This window comes from Mizuhopecten yessoensis, unplaced genomic scaffold (assembly GCF_002113885.1).
Source record: "Mizuhopecten yessoensis strain PY_sf001 unplaced genomic scaffold, ASM211388v2 scaffold11165, whole genome shotgun sequence".
Taxonomy (NCBI): domain Eukaryota; kingdom Metazoa; phylum Mollusca; class Bivalvia; order Pectinida; family Pectinidae; genus Mizuhopecten; species Mizuhopecten yessoensis.
Window position 1 is genome coordinate 818,198 of NW_018408912.1, and position 18,716 is coordinate 836,913.

An 18,716-nucleotide genomic window follows, 5' to 3' on the forward strand; every position below is an offset into this window, starting at 1 on the left:
AAGGCTCAAAAAAACTGGAAGGTATGGTTTTTTTTATAATTGATAAAGGGTTTGAATAATCGATTTTGGAAGGACTGGTTGATCATTTTGATTAGAAGCTACTAGGAACATACGAAAACAAAATCAAAACAAAAATAAGTTGTAACAAAACTGCATTCTTTCCGCCTGGGCCTACTTTCGCTTTCCCTGTTTCCAGTTTCCTGTAAGTCCACGGGCTTAGATAAGTACTTCCGTACCAAGGACAGGTGCCCTAGGCCTATGAACATGCACTCACAAGAACTACCGAGAGGTTCGTCCTAAATAGCTACTGATTTGAATGATTTTACCTGTTATACTGCTTTAATTATCGTTAATTGACGTTTATATGCAGATTTGTATAACAAGGCGTTCGGACAACACTTGGTCTAGGAGTGTATCTGAAAGAATTCTAGACATTTTGATCCCTTCTTCACACACACACACACACACATTAATATATCCCGCCCGCTACATACATTTATATATACATGTATGATAATTTTTGTTCGATATGATATGGAAAAAAATGAAAAAGATTGGAAAAAATGGGCAAAATTTACCGAAATGTAATTTTATAGCCTAGCTCTTTTTGGTTCCGGGTTGTTTCGCCCCAAATCCCGTTCGCCTTAGATTGTTTCGCCCTAGGTTGTTTCGCCCTAAAACAAACTTTTTAGGGCGAAACATTGTTTTGTATTTTCTTTTCATTTGTATTTGTTTTAAGTCACAAATTAAGTCTTCTTAGTCTTCCATATATTTAAAATCAGTTTTATTAAAAAGATGTGTTTGTGTTGAAATAGATAAGAATAGTGAAATGAAACAAAAACGGTGTAATTTTAATTACATTGCGGGGTATACAACAATATTATTTTTCCATGTTAACATATTTAGTCTAGTGTACACATAATCGTCGCCGTGTGACAATGTTTTCTTTACTTGATTTCTAGATCTGTGCACATCTGTGTTGTTTTTTGCTAATTGGAGATCATTTTGAGATGTTTTGATAGTACCGACCAATACAAATTTATATTTCAATTTCAATTCAATTTATTACCAAATGCACATCGCATATAGGCGTACAGAAATGTACATATTGATAAATACTTTACAAATATCTTGTACTTTGGCGGAGAACATATGCAATATATTCAATTCCATACATAATAATTACAAATTCATGAAATAATCATAAGTTGGGGAAAACTTTAAGCCTTTCCTAAGGTAACTTAGCGGACTCTTATGAAGCATAATTTTGTTGTTTATGAAATATTACAAATAAATCTTTAAGCTAACCAAATTTCTAGGAAACAACAAAACTTCATATCCATATTTGAGTAGATAATTTTGAGTAGGTAACTTGTCATAAATAGGGCATTTCTCAATACTGTGTTATAATTCAACATTACGTTATGTCCATATCTTATCTATATATAAGTATTGCACTTAGAGAAAGTATTAATTTATTTTCATTCTTATACGCAATTTGTACCTAATCTATGTCCATTTCGTATACGTATCTATGTACTTAGAGAAATTAATTTAGTTTCATTATATGTCCATACCTAATTTATATATTATAAGTATTGTACTTAGAGAAATTAATTTAGTTTCATTATATGTCCATATAATTAAGGTAATGATATGAAAATGATCATATGCAGTATATATATTCCTGATATTAGTATGTCCGGTGTCGGCTTCGGTGATGAATATACAGGTTCGTTCTTCATCTTCCGGCACGTCATTTTATCTTGACTCAAGAGAAAGATAAGTTTTTAAAGTTTTAACATGATATTTATGACTTACGAATTTATTTATTTTTTAGGGCGAACGGGATTTGGGGCGAAACAACCCGTTCTCTTCAATGCTGTTATATTTACTGCCTCAATCTTGCCAGAGACGTATAGTACTAATAAATTGAACTTTAGATATGAAATAGTGCCATAGTCCGTATTATTCTGACGTTTTATTGACTTTTTTTATATCGGTCTGGCGTCGATAACAGTAAAACACACCCCTTTTTTTATATCGGTAGCTGGCGTCGATTAACGTCAGAACTGTGTGTGAAAGTGACAATTTGTTTCTAAAATATCAGTTTGAAGAGCGACACAATTGCGCGGGTCGCTTATTTCCCGCGTAATTGTGTCGCTCTTCAAACTGATATTTTAGAAACAAATTGTCACTGTCACACACAGTTCTGACGTTAATCGACGCCAGCTACCGATATAAAAAAAAGTCGACAAAACGTCAGAATAATACGGACTATGGCGTAGCATACATGTATACTTGTATGCTTAAATAAGGATGTAATCTTCAGAGGTTTCAATCACGTTCAAGTCTCGTGTTGATCTGGTGTAACGAGTTTCACCTTTTTTGACACTCGATTTCTCTTAAGTTGTCATTTTGTCGCCATTTTTAATTGTAGCAGGTTCAATTTTACTGTACAACTTTATAATGTTTAATATGATAAAAATAATATGCAACAAACTGGAAAATTATACATTATTGATATTTTTTTTTACATATTTAGTGTCACTGAAGCACTTTTGATTTTTGACCCCGAAAAAGGTAAAAAATCACACGAATGATAATGGGACAAAAAAAGAAGCACACTTACCACCCATTTTTGTGGATGTTTTAGAAAGAGAAACACGTTTTCTTTTAATTCAATAGATATTAAAAAAAAAAAAAAAAAAATTGCAGATCTTTTTATATCAAGCGTTTAATCTGCAAAAAATGGTAAAAAAATGTGTTTTTTTCATTCATTCTTTCTGAGTTAAAAGAATAAGATTAACAAATTTTACTACCATAATTTAAAAGAAAATAATATTGTCATCAATTCTACAAACATTCATACATATCTGATAACACGCTTGGAAGAAATTGTATGAATTTGTTCTGCAAATGGTCAAAACCCAAAAAATCATCTAAAATCACATGTTGTGTTAAATTGGTATCTTTGACAGATCATAGCACAAAAACGACCACACGGACATTTTTTATTTTTGCATTTTCTACTATGCCATTGGCTCCTTTTTCCAAAATCCATATAAGAAAAAAAGTTTAATAAAGGGATTTTTTGACTTCTCAGAGGTGTACATCCTTAAGCATACACTAAAAAAAATTATTTTCATTGACTTCTTTTTTTATGATTAATATTGACTGTCCGTATCAATCATAAAAATGGAAAGAAATAGAAAAAAATCTTGAAAATTTTAGTCCGACGGAACATATTAATATATCGTGTTGCCTTAGATAATCGTTTAATGTTCAACAAGCCTCCTAAAAGATGTAATAGTCACCCTAAATTTCAACCCCTGGTAAGTCATATTCAGAGACCCTTATTAAAAATAGTAATATATATATATGTAATTTTAGATATATTGGACTTTTACACAAGCTACTTAAAACATACAGCACCAGGTTAACGGAGTCAATAATAAAGCATCAAGGCTGATGTCTTCATAAAAATGGCTCACTCGACTTATAACATGTCAATCTCTGAAATGACATATTATTCAAAGTTCATTTATATACCTAGGACATGCAGACCTTAATTTCTCTTTAACTAGGTGTGGAGAGGCTTACCGGCCTCAAAAGTACATGAGTATTGCTATGGAAATGTTTTTATAAAAAATAGACATGTTATAACCATTATAGCACTTTTCAGCTTCAATATTTATAACATGCCTAGCGCATTTATAACATCACAGAATGTTATTAAATGGCACATCATCCAAAGTTCATTTATCTATTAAAGATACTTAGCCATTGTTTTCTTATTTATAATCTGTTAAAATATATTATTAGGGGATTTTACTATGATTTAAGTGGTTTCGCATGGCAACATCTATCATTATTTGAGGTAGGAATTGCTATCAACAGCTAGGAGAGAGAAGAGAAATAAAGCGCCGCGTGACCTAGGCATATAAATAAACTTTAGTTTGTGGGTCATTTCTTAGCACTCAGTTGGGTCGCAAAAGAGATTGACATGTTATAAATCCGCTGAGCTATTTTTATAATGATATCAGCTTTAATGCCTTATTTTTGACTATGTTAACATGGCTATGTATTTTTTAATAGCCAAGGCAAGGGTAGAGCCAACGCCGTGGTTTTCTTAATGGTGGAATAAGTTGGTCCTTTGCTCCTCGTCTGGATACCCGAAGTATGCAGGGGATTGAGTAAAAGTGAGAACATCATAAAATAGATTCAATCACAACAGGCGAAGGAGCAATACGTTATTCTTGTAGTTTATTAGAAGTGTCGACGGGTTTTTAATAGCCAATATACAAGTTCTATATATTCAAATTACATAATATAAGTTCCCATTTTTAATTGAGGTCATTGAATATGACTTATCAGCTAGGGGGTTGGAATTTTAGGTGACTACAGCATCTATTGAGGGCTTGTTGAACCTTAAGGGCCTTTCAGTCTTATCATTAGCAATTTAGTGAAACTTTTACTTGGTAATAATCAGATTAAAACATGTTCTCAGAACACGTGTGATTGCTTCTAGGGCCTGGTGGATTTTTTTTGTGTTTGAAAAATCTGAATACAATTTTTAAGTTACAAAAAAAAAATGACTGGCAGGTGGTCGTATTGAATTTGGAAGTAAACGTTTTTTAACCCTAGTGCTCAAAAAGTATTGGAGGGATCTTTCTCAAATTAACTTTTGAGGTTGAACAAAAGACTTATTAAGATTGCAGACAGGCAAACTGATCAAACAGATAAGAGAAAAGAAGAGAAAAGATTGCACTGACATAGAACTAACGAAGATGGTACAATGGTGGGCACCAAGATCCCTCTGGGATCTCTTGTTAATGTATAAAAACAACTAATGGGAAGTAAACTGAAATGCGTGTACCCTCTGTTAACAACTGGAAGACCTTGACTTGATGTATGAGTTCAGCATCACAGGAGTGGTCATAATAAACTTTTTTATTTATAAGACTTTGACCCAAATCCATCAACAGCTACACAAATTCTACCCCCAAAAACAGGCAATATTCTGTTACATGCATATCTCGGCTAACACTGAGTGCCTTAAGTGGAGTAATTAGTGCCCAGCAAGATACTATTTGTTCTGCTATGTTTTATTGGTGATATATTTAACACTTGTCCTTGGTTTAAATGGATTAACACTTTTGAGACCCAGTCCGCAGTTGTTTATTATGATCCATATGTTGAACTGGTTGGACCAGAGTTGTTCGTTCATGAAATAAGGTCTAACCTAACAATCTTATGCTGCTTTCAGGCGAGCCTTGACAAAGCCGTACAAGGCCTGCATAAACATTTGCAGGTCTGCTAGGATTTATACCAAAAAATGTTACATTTAAAAACAGACAAATCGATTGAACTAGATATGCAAAAGGGGGCCCTCAACATGTTGGCATAGCAGCATAACATATATACAGATATAGAAGGGTTGATACAAGAGCTTTAAACATAAATAAGTTCTAATGTATAAGATAATAAACCGCTTTACACCTGACTATCTTTATAATATTATTGTACCTTTTATTAATAATGCTAATTACCCATATGGATTAAGACATACTAGATTCTTTAATGTACCTTAAGCTCGGAACTCATATCTACAACACTAGTTTCTTTCCCGATACAATGAACTTATGGAACTTATTAGATTCTTCTATAACATCTGCTAATTCCCTTACTTCGTTCAAATATAGACTAAATAACTATTTTAATAATCAAGTAGATAATATTTCCCTGATCTTTAAACAGTGCAATCCTAGGAATCTTAATATAATACTTTGTCAAATCAGGCACAAAGCAAGTGACTTAAACTTCGATAAATTTACTGACCACCTTATTCAAGATGGCAGTTGTTCTTGTGGAGCACCCCGTGAAGATGCTGATAATTTTTTCTTTTTATGTCCAAATTATTCTGATTTCAGACGTGATTTTTATGAAGTATATAATGTAGTAGGATGTATTAGTCTCAAATTACTTACATCAGGAGATAATGAGCTATCACCAGAAACTAATACTTATATATTATCTAAAGTTGAGAAATTAATTAATTTAACTAATAGATTCATTTAACTCGAATATGATTAGTATATTTTTATTTAATACTTCCCGTTATATCAATCTGCTCCGAGTGTGTGCGTGTGTGTGCGTGTGGGTATAGAAGTATGTATGTTGCCAGTGGCGCAGTACTTGTACTATAACATCGAAAGTGACCTAGACATCTACGCATCTGGTAGAAGAGTGAGCCTTGATATTAGTGTGTGTAGTTCAATGTATATACATATTTTCCATATATTTGTCCATCTCCTTCAATAATCTCAATAAGTAATTAATTATCGATAATTTTGCAAATATACCTTATTATTCTTGTAAATGTATATATGTTGTACCGGTTCAGGAAAAGACTTATATAGGCACTGCCTGTTGTCTAATCCTTTTGTTAACACAATAAGATTTGTTGAAACAATACAAGAGCTTTCCATACCTCAGACCTTACCAAATCTTTAACAAATGGTCTTGATGGTCTGTTATACCCGGTTGATTTGATAAATGTAGAAAATATATGAATATTGTTATCCTGCGATTGAATGAATTGTTAAATATCCCTGTCTCCATTATCACTACAAAATAATAACAATGAGTGCATTGGAGTTTTTACATTTACATGATTTGCAATCTATGACCATACAGATAGAAAGTTGTTTAACATGATAGATCATTTAAGATTAACTTGGGAAGAAAACTGGAATATCAGGAATTAAATTTCCAGAAATAATCAATCTAATGTAAATATTCTAGTTTCCTGAATTTCATACATCTTGTATTTTGGTTCAGATTGATGGGGGAAGGCCTGTGTGATAGAGGAAATGGCAGACATGGGACTAGAAGAGGAACTATCCTGTCCTATCTGTCTGGAGTTGTACCAGGATCCAGTTAGTTTACCCTGTCAGCACAACTTCTGTCGGGAGTGTCTAAACATCCACATACAGCAACACATAGACACCTCCACAGCGAAGGGGACACAGTTCCACTGCCCCTCGTGTAGATGTGCCTTCAAACTAAAGGATCAACTCATTTCTAGACTACCAAAGAATCTTGTTTTAGCAAATATAATTAGTAGGTTTCAATCCCGCAAGCCTGAAACTACAGAAACAGAAGCTGGATCAAGACATGAAAATCAAGGTGTAGTGTGCCAGGTACATAGGAAATCCCTGAGTGTGTTTTGTAACACCTGTGACCGAGCGTTATGAACCAAATGCCTCGTTGATCACCAAGGCCATCACACCCAGGATTTAGAGGATAAAGTAATGTCTTGTAAGGTAAATCAATTCTCAAATGACATTGTATTGAATGTTCAAATGAAATGGAAGTTTTGACAACAAAAATTGAAACATCTTTTCTGGTGTAAATGTTTACCTGATCTTTACTTAGGAACTAATATCTTGTAAGCCTCGTTAATAAATATGATGGGAGTTAGCTGCCTGCAGCTTTTAGCATTCAGGTTATCCACTGAACATTTTTGTGTTAGTTTTGCTCAGTTTAATGTTAAAACATTTTCCTTCTTTAATAAATAGAGCTTTAATGTCAGTGATTTAAAGCACACACTTTGTATTCAACAAGCTATATCTAGGATTGATATCATTCTTCTAGGATGAAGTGAAGCAGTCAGTCTTGCCAAAGATAACTAAACTGAAGAATTGCCTTGACAGTGCTCAACAAGATCTTATTGTCTGTCAAAACAGTGCTGAGGCAAGTGAAATCCTGATAAATTTGACAATCACTTTGTTTTGTGGGTAAAATAAGATTTTTTTCTTGCGATACTGGATACTAAATGCTTCAACAGATTTTTTCGCCATTGATTCATGAAGATGATGTTGCTTGACTTTCACTGAACTATCAATGACTCTTTATTTTCAACGATATTAAGTAATGATGAATGAAATGTTTGTTTGATAATATTTGAGCATAGCCCCTGGAGTACCGCTGATGCACATGAGCTAGTAGAGCAAAAATCTGAGTTTGGGAAGTTTTTTGTGGTTGAATTTAGCGAAATATAATTTTAAAGATTTCATCTTTAAAAAGAATTTTCAATAGCAGCAAGATAGTACCCTAAGGTTCTCTTATTTGTTGTTTAGTTTCATCATTTCAATTTTTATAGGAAGAGATCAGAAATGACTGGCAAGTAGTGATGGACACTTTCAGTATGCTGAGATCAGCTTTGAACCAAAAAGAATCAGAGCTGAATTCAAACTTACAAACCAAGAAAGAAGATATCTGTTCTTATTTCAAAACAGAATTGCAGAAAATAGATAGTCAGCAGGATTCTCTCAAACAGCTTGAGAGTCAAGCGATGACTGTCGCAGGACAATATCCAGTTTCAGAAACATACAACCCAGTAAGTGGTGTCCAAAAATTTACAAAATCCACTTCATTGGATATTATTTTTTTATTTAACTTAATTTGGTCGGTCTGTCTACCTGTCTATCCACCTCTCACGCTTTTGTTTTCATTCAATAACACCCCTAAAAGTATCGGATCAAAACAAAATTTGGATTGCATATTCATCATGGCAAATAGGATCTAGGCTAAGTTTGGTCATCAATTTGATGTGTGCTTATTTAAACGTGATTAAAAAGACTGCTTGATTCTGATTGGTTAAATGGTTCCCAATTTGACTACCCTAAAACTGATTCATTTTTAACCATATTAGGTATGTACATCGTTAATACTACATACATAATGGTAAGTTTTAAGGTTAAGTTCAATCACCAATATGATGCATATTTACACACATCTAATGAGGCTACTATTTTCTGATGGGTTAATCTGAAACTGGTTCCATTTCAACCAAACTTAGTATGCAGATCCATATCCTAGTATGCACAACAGATAGGCTTTCATCATATTTCTCAGAATGACTACCCTAGCCTTGGGACGAGGAGAAACCCTATTCATTTTGAAGTCAAAAGGACATGGGTCAAAGTCAGCATTTATAGTGAAAAAATTGTTTTCATGACTGTAAGCTGAGTATCATTTCACCTAGAAACCCTGAAGCTTAATAGGATGCCTACTGATGGGTAGAGGAGGAGTTCTATTTAAGACCTCCAGAGGACAAAGTGACTCACCTGTTGTGTGAAAACGCTTCTTAAGTGTAATTAGAGAGTTAGAAACGGAAAACTTCATATATTGATTATAGTTTGGTTGAGGGGATTTTCTTCTGTTTGAGGAACCCAAAGGTTTTTGGTGTTGTGGAGTGAAGGTCATATTTAGCTATTTTGGTGTTGTTGAGTGAAGGTCATATTTAACTATTTTGTTCAGGTGGGACAATGATATTCATTCTGCCACATTAAGTCACATTACAAAATGGGTTATGGGGTTATAGTCGTACTGGCTTACATTTCTATATGATTTTCTTTATCTTTACAGGATTTCAACAAGTACAGAGAACTGTAAGTATATCACACTTTGTCTTCTCTATACAAATGATAGTGATCAGTCACTAGCAGTTTTGCATTCAAGGTGATGGCTGCTTTTAAGTACCTTTGTTTGTATACCATTCCTTCCATAAATACAATTTCAGTTGTGCTTAGTTTTATAGTTTTATATTAAAGGACTTGTTTGTGAAAAAATGAATAAGGATATAGGAGATAAGTCAGGCATGTTCCTGTTGTATCCAATTTCAATATTCTATGCCTTATTTAAAATGGAATATAGTGGAATGTAGTTCAGATGATGACTTTATGTGGAGTAATGAGAAGAAAGTTATGTGTTATAAGTTACTGGTGGTATTTACTTGGGAAACGAGTACAGTTGTTGTCCTGTTATATGTTACAGACATGAGGAGCTAGCACAACTCGAGTCTGAGCTTTACAAGCCAGGTCCTGTAGGTCCCTGGTACAAAGATGATCCACGAACTGCACGCTCAAAACAAGATATATGTGACACATTGTTGAGGATGACAAGTGATCTGGACAAGTTGGATGTCTCCGTTAACAAACAATCAGGTACAATAAACTGTCTCTATTATAGTCTCTTTATTGATAGATTGTAGAATGCCCTTGTAATTTGTGAAGGAATCTAGATTTATATAATAACATTGAACATTGTAGAGTTTGTTATAATTGTGTTTAAATGTAGTTTTACTTTCACTTTAACTTTAGGTGTGTAATGTTGGTTAAATATTACGAAATACTTTATATGTACAATGTTCATGGCTTTGCTGTTGATATACTTCTTTGGAGTTTGCCAACAAACCTTGCAGTGATGCAATTATTTTTAAGTAAAAGGTTCTATCTAGAGAAAGCTTGGGAAATACAATTAACACAAGGGAAAATATTCTTTTCATCAAATTTTTCAAATATGCCATCATTCTGTTTTCTCAGATAATCCGTTCGGCTTGGAAAATTCAGTGCAAGGTGTAAGTATGATTGTATTCAACCAAAGCAGAAATTCTCAGACATTCTGACATTTGAAGTTTTTGTGTTTTGATAATAACTGGTGTTAGTATGCAACCCCCACTCCCACCCACACAGAATTTGTTTGTGTAGGGTATAACTCATCCATCTGCCCATATCTACATCATGTAGGGGCAATCATTCTGATTTCCTGCAGATTTTTTCACAAAACTTTATAGATGTGTTTCATAACTATCAAAAGGTCAGTCAGTAACTCAAAGGTCAAGGTCATGGTAAGGGATCAAAGGTCAAAAGCTTGTCTGTATTAACTATCCAATTGGCAAAACATTTTCTTTTGAAACATCATAGGTTTATCTGTATCATATCTGGTAAAAAAAAGTTATGCATAACTTTAACGTTGTGTACTATAACTACATGACATGTAGCATGACTTTCTTAATTCTGCATCACAAAGGTCAAGATCAGTACAAGCAGGCAAATATGTCCAGACTGTAACTTCTGATCAACATTATTGCATTTTTATTAGCTCACCTGGTCCGTCCTTTTCCTTTAAAATGCTACTAGTCCTGAACGGCCAAATAGATTTTGACTAAATTTGGTCTGGAGTATCATTAGGCCAAGGGGACTCAATTTTGTATAAATGGTTAGTGTGGCCCTCCTGGTGGCAGAGGGGCGGGGCCAAATATGGGGAAATAGAGGGAAAACCTTTAAAATCCTTCCTCTACCATTGCGATTAAGGGATTTTATCCTAATTTAGTCTGGAGCATCTTTGGGCTAAGGGGACTCAATTTTGTATAAATGGTGGGTCTGGCCCCCCTGAGGGCTGAGGGGTAGGGCCCAATAGGGGAAATATAGCAAATCATTCTTTAAAATCCTTCTTTTTCTGTAGGAATGTTAGGATCTGTTCCATATTTGGCCAGAAGCATTCTTGGGGGAAGGGGAACAAATTTTGAATAAATTGTGGGTCTGGCCTCCTTGGGGGCTGAGGGGCGGGGCCCAATAGGGGAAACATAGCAAATTATTCTTTAAAATCCTTCTTCTTCTGTAGGAATGAAAGGATTTGGTCCATATTTGGTCTGAAGCATTCTTGGGTGAAGAGGAACCAATTTTGTATAAACGGTGGGTGTGGCCCCCCTGGGACCTGAGGTGTGGGGCCCAATAGGGGAAATAGAAGTAAAACCTTTAAAATCCTTCTTCTACCATAGGGATGAAGGGATTTTATCCATATTTGGTCTGAAGCATCATTGGGTGAAGGGGAACAAATTTTGTATAAACAGCGAGTGTGGCCCCCCTAGGGGCAGAAGGGAAGGGCCCAATAGGGGAAACATAGCAAATTCTTCAAATACCTTCTTCTTCTATACAAATGACAGGATTTTGTCAAAATTTGGTAAGAAGTATCCTTGGGTGAAGGGGAACCAATTTTGTATAAGCGATGTGTCTAATCCCCCTGAAGGTATAGGGGCGGGGCCCAATAGGGGAAATAGAGGTAAAACCTTTAAAATCCAATTTCCTTCGGACCAGGTGAGCTAATAATCAAACCACAAAAGTTTCAACGTATACAAAATGATGGACATCATAAAATGAATATCACTTGGTATTGAAACCCTAGTAATAATTTTACCTTTGTAAACAATAGTGATGGGCTGATCATGAGTGATGATCGATTATAATCGAACATTATAATAGAAAATTGACCGGTATGTCCTTTCCAATTCAAATTATCAATTACAAATTCCATTATCGATATCATTAAAATCAACATGTAAAACGTTTTCAATGTAAACAAGAGGCCCAGAGGGCCTTATCGCTCTGTGCTTATGTGCTGTAAGTACATATGAAATTTCAGAAAGATCCATCCAGTACTTGAGATATAGCGAGAACAAACTTCAAACAGAGCCCCACCTCTATGCCCCGAGGGGGGTCATACCCACCAATTATACAAAATTGAGACCCCTTGGCCCAAGGATGCTCCAGACTAAATAAGGAAAAAATCACTTAATCCTGATGGTCGAAGAAGGATTTTAAAGGTTTTATCTCTATTTCTCCTATTGGGCCCCGCCCTTCTACCCCCTGGGAGACCACATCCACTGCTAATACAAAATTGAGTCCCCTTGGCCCAAGGATGCTCCAGACTAAATTAGGATAAAATCGCTTAATCCCTATGGTAGAAATTGGATTTTAAAGAAGGAAAATGAAGAAATTTTAGCACACTGGCTCCTTTGGGCCCCGCCCTACAGCCATTGGGGGTAGGGCTGGCTCAAAATTTTCAAAGTATCAAACTGTCAACTCAGGGTTATAATGCCAATTTCCAATCAAGTTATCAACATGTAATATCCAAAGTATCATTTCCCTATATAAACTATAGTAAAGTTTATCCCCTCCCCAGGGGGAAACGTGAGACCCCAGGGTCATATAATTCACAGTGTTGATAAAGCACCTTCAGACCCTTCCATCTATGAAGAGTATTTGATTCTACCATATCTGGATCTTGAGAAGAAGATTTTTGAAATTTTAGTCAATTTGACTCTTTTTGGCCCCGCCCCTCAGACCCCTAGGGGCTGGGGACCATATAATTCACAATTTTGGTTGACCTTTGGCCATGGAAGGTTTCTGCAAAATTTCATTGAAATTGGTTCAGGGGTTTTGGAGAAGAAGTCAAAAATGTAAATTGTTCACGGATGCACGAAGCACGACGACGGACAAAAGGCGATCGTAATAGGTCACTTGAGACTTTGTCTCAGGTGACCTAAAAACTCATATAAATTCTATATGTATAAAGTCATGGAAGAAAATTACAATTTAAATATTTTACTTACGTATATTTACATTTATTGAAGAATTATTTATTTCAGATATAAAATTTACAAGTAAATACATGTTCTGTATACGTGATTATATTCACAGCAATTTTATTCAAAACAGCAATTAATATATTTGCAGAATCTTACTTTGGAACAAAATAAATGAGAGGACATTGAGTTTTGGACAAACCAGGAAATCCTTGTCTTACGTAATACACTATAATCAGTTTGCATGTGGAGGAGTAAGATTGTTGACTAAAACTTTTAAGTTGTTTTATGAACAGAATGAACCAGTATTCTATAACCAGCAAGGGCAGACAATAACACGTGAAGAGGCAGGTTACTATGACGACTACACAGACTACACATACTACATGCTGGAACAGGAAGCAGAAGCTTATGCCTACATGCAGGCTGGAGACACTGGAAATCAGGGCAATTATGGAAACAACATAAGCAATTATAACCCCAACCATAGTCGAAGTCATAATGGAAACAGCTACCATCAACAAAATCCAACAGACTACCAGACATGGTCATCAAATCCCGATGATCTAGCATATGAAGTGGACTATAGATATTTCAAGTGAGTGTGATGTGCCAAAAGATATTTAAATCCACAAAGCATATAGCATAGATGTACAAAGTGAGTACTTAGCTGAAATATTTCCATGGCCTAAGAATACTAGCACTACAGTAAGGTTGAAATATGCCCAATAGTTTAGATGGAAATGTCATTTACAGCAAATAAGCAAATATGACCACGTGTGACCCCAACCCTCAACCCCTAGGAGGGTTAGCCCCTGTCTTGATCCCCATGGCCTAAGGATAATACCATCAAACTTAAGTTGAATTCTACTCTGTTGTTTTGTAGATGTCATTTAATGCAAAAGTTGACTAACAACAGACGAAGCACCACCAGATAAGCTCCTACTGACCGTTTGGTTCAAATAACAAATATATCGGAAAAAATAGCAGCCTTGTTGACTTTATATACAATTTCTAGGCCTAAAGAGGTGAATCAATGGATTCACTCATGCTGCAATGATTATCTCTGGGGTCCATCCTTGCCCATGGAGACTTGATCCCTGTATCATATAATGGAATCTGTTGAGATCCCCACCCCATAGCCATGCATTGAATTGCTTGGCAGGAAGAGACAAACACAATCATGTACCAGAATTATTCCAAAGATCTGCCCCCACCTTTGATAATATATTCTCGATGCCATAGCTTGAAAACATATTCAGTTTCCACTGTATACACATATACAATTGCTGGACCCAAAGAGACGAATGCACGCATGCAACCATGATTACTGTAGGGGTTGTGCGATCCCCTTGGGACTTGGTCTTTGTGTCATAACTTTGGAAACAATTGAGCTCCCAACCCTATAACCATGTATGTACATGCACTTGATGGGCATGAAGAAGTGTGTGCACACATTCATGTCAAAAAGATGAGCTCATGGGTCTGGCCCTGCCACTTAATATTCAGTCTAAGGGTCATAGCATGGAAACATTTGAGATCCTCTCCATAATTACACATATAGACTGATCTTAACCAAATTTTCAATTAATTAACCTTAATCGTTGGGTCTTGAGTATCAGGAAACATAAGGCTACTTTTAGACTAGACCGTATTGTATGTTTAAGTATTTAAAAAAGCTATTCCTGCAGTTAAATAAAATGTAATACAAGGCAACTTAGTGACCATGGAATCAAATGTGTAAAGGAATGATGTTGTCTTGCTGGATGCTGAGAAACAGACAAAATTTGAAAATATTTGCAATGTCACATATTTCATGAAAATAATTTGTCATGACGGCTTAAAGATCCAGATGAGCGACACACACTCTCTTCGTTAGTTGTAACATCTATGTGATCTATGTAACAAGATCAATTTTTAAATCAGATTAACTCTACAGGAAAAATCTCTGGGCTACAAAAATTTGTTGAAGTTTTTATATACCACTTTATCACAACCTAGTTCATAGGTCGTCTCAAAGCAGTTCACAAATTATTATCCGTGGTTATAGGGCCTTTTCACCAGCTGATATCCTTCTCAACTCCCTGGGGAGTATACAGCCGGTGCTGCCAGCTATTATTCTACAATTCTAGCACTACCCAACCACATACTCATTTACAGCTGAGTAGACTGGAACAAGCGGAGTAAAGTATCTTGCTCAAAGATACAGAACAGTGCTGGGCTCATGACTCTTTGGCCAGAAGCATGCTGGGATGACGGCTACCAAGTTTGTTCAAATAAATGATCTTCATCTATTTTCAAGGTCACAGGGGTCAAATATGTTGAAATATTTAAACAACTTCTTCTTAATAACCAAGAGGTCTAGGGTGATGATATTTGGCCAGTAACATGACGGGATAAAGGACTACAAAGTTTGTTGAAATAAATGACCCTGACTTATATTCAAGGTCACAGGGGGCAATATATGTTTAAAACCTTTAAACAACTTCTTCTGAGTAACCGAGAGGCCTAGGGTGAGGATATTTGGCCAGTAACATGCTGGGATAAAGGACTACAAAGTTTGTTCAAATAAATGACCTTTATCCATTTTCAAGGTCACGGGTCAAATATGTTAAAATCTTTAAACAACTTCTTCTGAATAACCGAGAGGCCTAGGGTGATGATATTTGGCCAGTAACATGCTAGGATGAAGGGCTACCAAGTTTGTTCAAATAGATGACCTTGATTTACATTCAAGGTCACAGGGGTCAAATATGTTAACATTTTTAAACAACTTCTTCTGAAAAACCAAGACGCCTAGGGTGATGATATTTGGCAAGTAACATGCTTGGATGAAGGGCTACCAAGTTTGTTTAAATAAATGACCTTGACTTATATTCAAGGTCACAGGGGTCAAATATGTCGAAAACATTTAAACAACTTCTTCTGAATCACCAAGAGGCCTAGGGTGATGACATTGCCCATTAATATGCTGGGATGAAGGGCTACCAAGTTTGTTCAAATGAATGACCTTCGCCCATATTCAAGGTCACAGTGGTCAATATATGTTTAAATCTTTAACTGATTTGTTCTGTATAACCAAAAAGTCCAGGGTAATGATATTTTGCTAGAAGCATGCTGGGTTGGAAGACTATAAACTCTGTTCAACCTAATGTCCTTGTTCGACATTCAAGGTCACGTGCGTCATATGTTTAAATCTTAAAATAGGTTCTTATTAATCAAACACTGATATTCTGCCTGTAGTTGTATTTTAGTCCACTTTTAAGATTACAAGTGTGAGATTAATACCAGGTGAGCGATTCAGGCCCATTGGGCCTCTTGTTTAGAATAATGTTGATGCCTCTTTGCTTTTGATTATTACATGTTGTGTTTTCATCTTCAGAGTGGCAAACTGTAACGAAAATTACATGGATGATGAGATGGAGGCAGCTTATGAGGAGTTCTTGCGTGGCCAGAATCAAGGTCACCAATGACATCCAAAGGACATTTCTATTTAATTATAATAGGAACAATACAATGGTACTGTGTGCTAGTCGGACATCATTCTTGTAAAGAGCAGCAGTCCATTCTTGTAAAGAGCAGCAGTGTTGTGATAGAATCCAAGCATGGGTCAGAACAGGACATAATAAATTGGAGCAGCTCCTTTTACGTCTGAATGACTCCGCACTCGATTTCAAAGAAACAGATTTGAGTATGGGAAAGAAAGACTTCATTATAAGATTTAGATTTACACTAAAAAAAAATGTGTATACTTTTTGTGTTGTGACTACAATAGAATGAGCAAGTAATTATGACTTCGGTATCTGTCCTGTATCAGTTTTTATAAAGGCAGCAATTTCAGTTAACAAGGTATATGAGGTTGCCATACTTCCTGATGTCAGGATATCCAGTAAATACAAATTGGTTGGATGAAAAATGACTTCCCATCAATAATATTGGATATTCTTTAAAGTGTTCTGACAGTAAGTAAATTGTTAACCTATGTGCCAACTTATTCTGTAATGTGATAGAAAAGTTTGTACATTTTTTTTTAAAAGAAAAGATAAACATGTACTTTGTTTTTTTGGTACAGTTAAGAATAATTACTGAAGCAGTTCACATGTATTATCTAGTACTTTTTGCTATTATTGTGTCGGACTGTCACACATAGCACATTTGTGAATATTTATACAATTGGTAAACTGAACCATTTAATATCCTCATATATATACATATATCTGATACATTTGATAATTATTCATACTTTCAAGAATGAATATTATTCAAAAATGTTGATGAATATTCAATCATTTGTCTGTCAGACTGCATGGATACACCATGATGGAATGGATGTTGTGTCAATTAAAAAAAATAAGAGAGTCTGGGAAAAATGGTGTGAAAGGGAGAAAAATGACTTCCATTTGATCCTGTTGCTAAAAATTTATACTTAAAACTATTTTTGTATAATTTGTGTCTGGCATGTAACATCACTTGCTATGTGCATATTGCTTATTTGGTTACCATGTGAACTGTAAATGAACGTCCTGAGTTGACTGAAACCAGAACAAGATAGGGGTATTATAATCCTGTTACCTCAAAAGAGGTCATCCCTTAACACTTCTAAAAATAGTAACAGAATTTCGATGAAGTCCATGACTCATATTTTTCAGAAAGGCAAGTTGTCGACGGCCAGGTTCCGTCTGTTTTTCAGATGATGAGGTACACTGAAACATTTCACTAACAAGAAAAATCAGATTTTTAAAGTGTTAACAGAACTGAATCAAACTTTTGTAACTTAAAAATAAAAATATGAAAAGGAAACCAAATCGGCTTTTAGAGTAATCTGTACATGATTGTGACGTGTCATACAGCTACAGCATTGTTGACTGTTTTAAGTAAATAGAAGGATTTGACAACCCTTAAGTTTTGATATTCCCCAAGTGGGAAGCTGAGGGAAATATCACTTTTCTTGACTAGACAAGTCCTTCTGTTAATCCAAAGCAGTCAACAATTGTATCATGGTGTATTGTAACAATGAATTGTAGTGTACTGTAACAGTGTACCATAGTTTATTGGAATGATAAATTACAATGTTCTACAACATAGAACTATATACTGGTGATATAATACACCGTATAACAGTGTACTGTAATGGTTTGCTGTATTGTACTTTAGTGCATCCTTAATACTCCAGGGTAACATTCACTTTCACTCTTCTGCACCCCTGGAATATGTCATAGCAAAATTGAAGGCAGCCAGCTAGCTACTTGATTGGTCTTCGGTAAAAAAAAAAAGATCAATGGCTAGGCTGATTCTAACCCAAGTTTCCTCTGGCCCTGGCACCAGACTTGTACATTTTGTCTGGTGTGACATCTATCAGTCAAAATGTCTTGGTCTGGTATCGGGGCTAAAGGAAACTCAGGGTAGGCTGATATCTTGGCCTTTGAAGTATACGGAGGAGTGACTCCTGACTTCAAAGGCAGACGATTAGACCATTATGCGACCGAGAGATTCTTTTGATGTA

The 18,716-nt window shown here is 35.3% G+C and overlaps 1 protein-coding gene across 6 annotated transcripts in view; it reads left to right on the forward strand.

The window, feature by feature from the left end:
* The first annotated feature begins 209 nt into the window (after window positions 1–209).
* The window catches only part of LOC110467201 (ubiquitin carboxyl-terminal hydrolase 15-like), a 28,684-nt gene continuing 10,177 nt past the window's right edge, over window positions 210–18,716 (forward strand). Inside the window, exons 1-9 of one of the 6 annotated variants that reach the window (XM_021524194.1) lie at window positions 210–289; window positions 6,844–7,328; window positions 7,660–7,758; window positions 8,168–8,404; window positions 9,436–9,458; window positions 9,844–10,013; window positions 10,392–10,426; window positions 13,510–13,811; window positions 16,596–17,406. In XM_021524194.1, coding sequence (XP_021379869.1) covers window positions 7,317–7,328; window positions 7,660–7,758; window positions 8,168–8,404; window positions 9,436–9,458; window positions 9,844–10,013; window positions 10,392–10,426; window positions 13,510–13,811; window positions 16,596–16,686 — 969 coding nt within the window. In that variant the 5' untranslated portion in view covers window positions 210–289; window positions 6,844–7,316 and the 3' untranslated portion in view covers window positions 16,687–17,406. Of the gene's footprint in view, window positions 290–1,860; window positions 1,917–6,843; window positions 7,329–7,629; window positions 7,759–8,167; window positions 8,405–9,435; window positions 9,459–9,843; window positions 10,014–10,391; window positions 10,427–13,509; window positions 13,812–16,595; window positions 17,407–18,716 lie in introns of those variants that run through there. The other 5 variants (XM_021524191.1, XM_021524189.1, XM_021524190.1 and 2 more) reach the window with 5 other exon arrangements.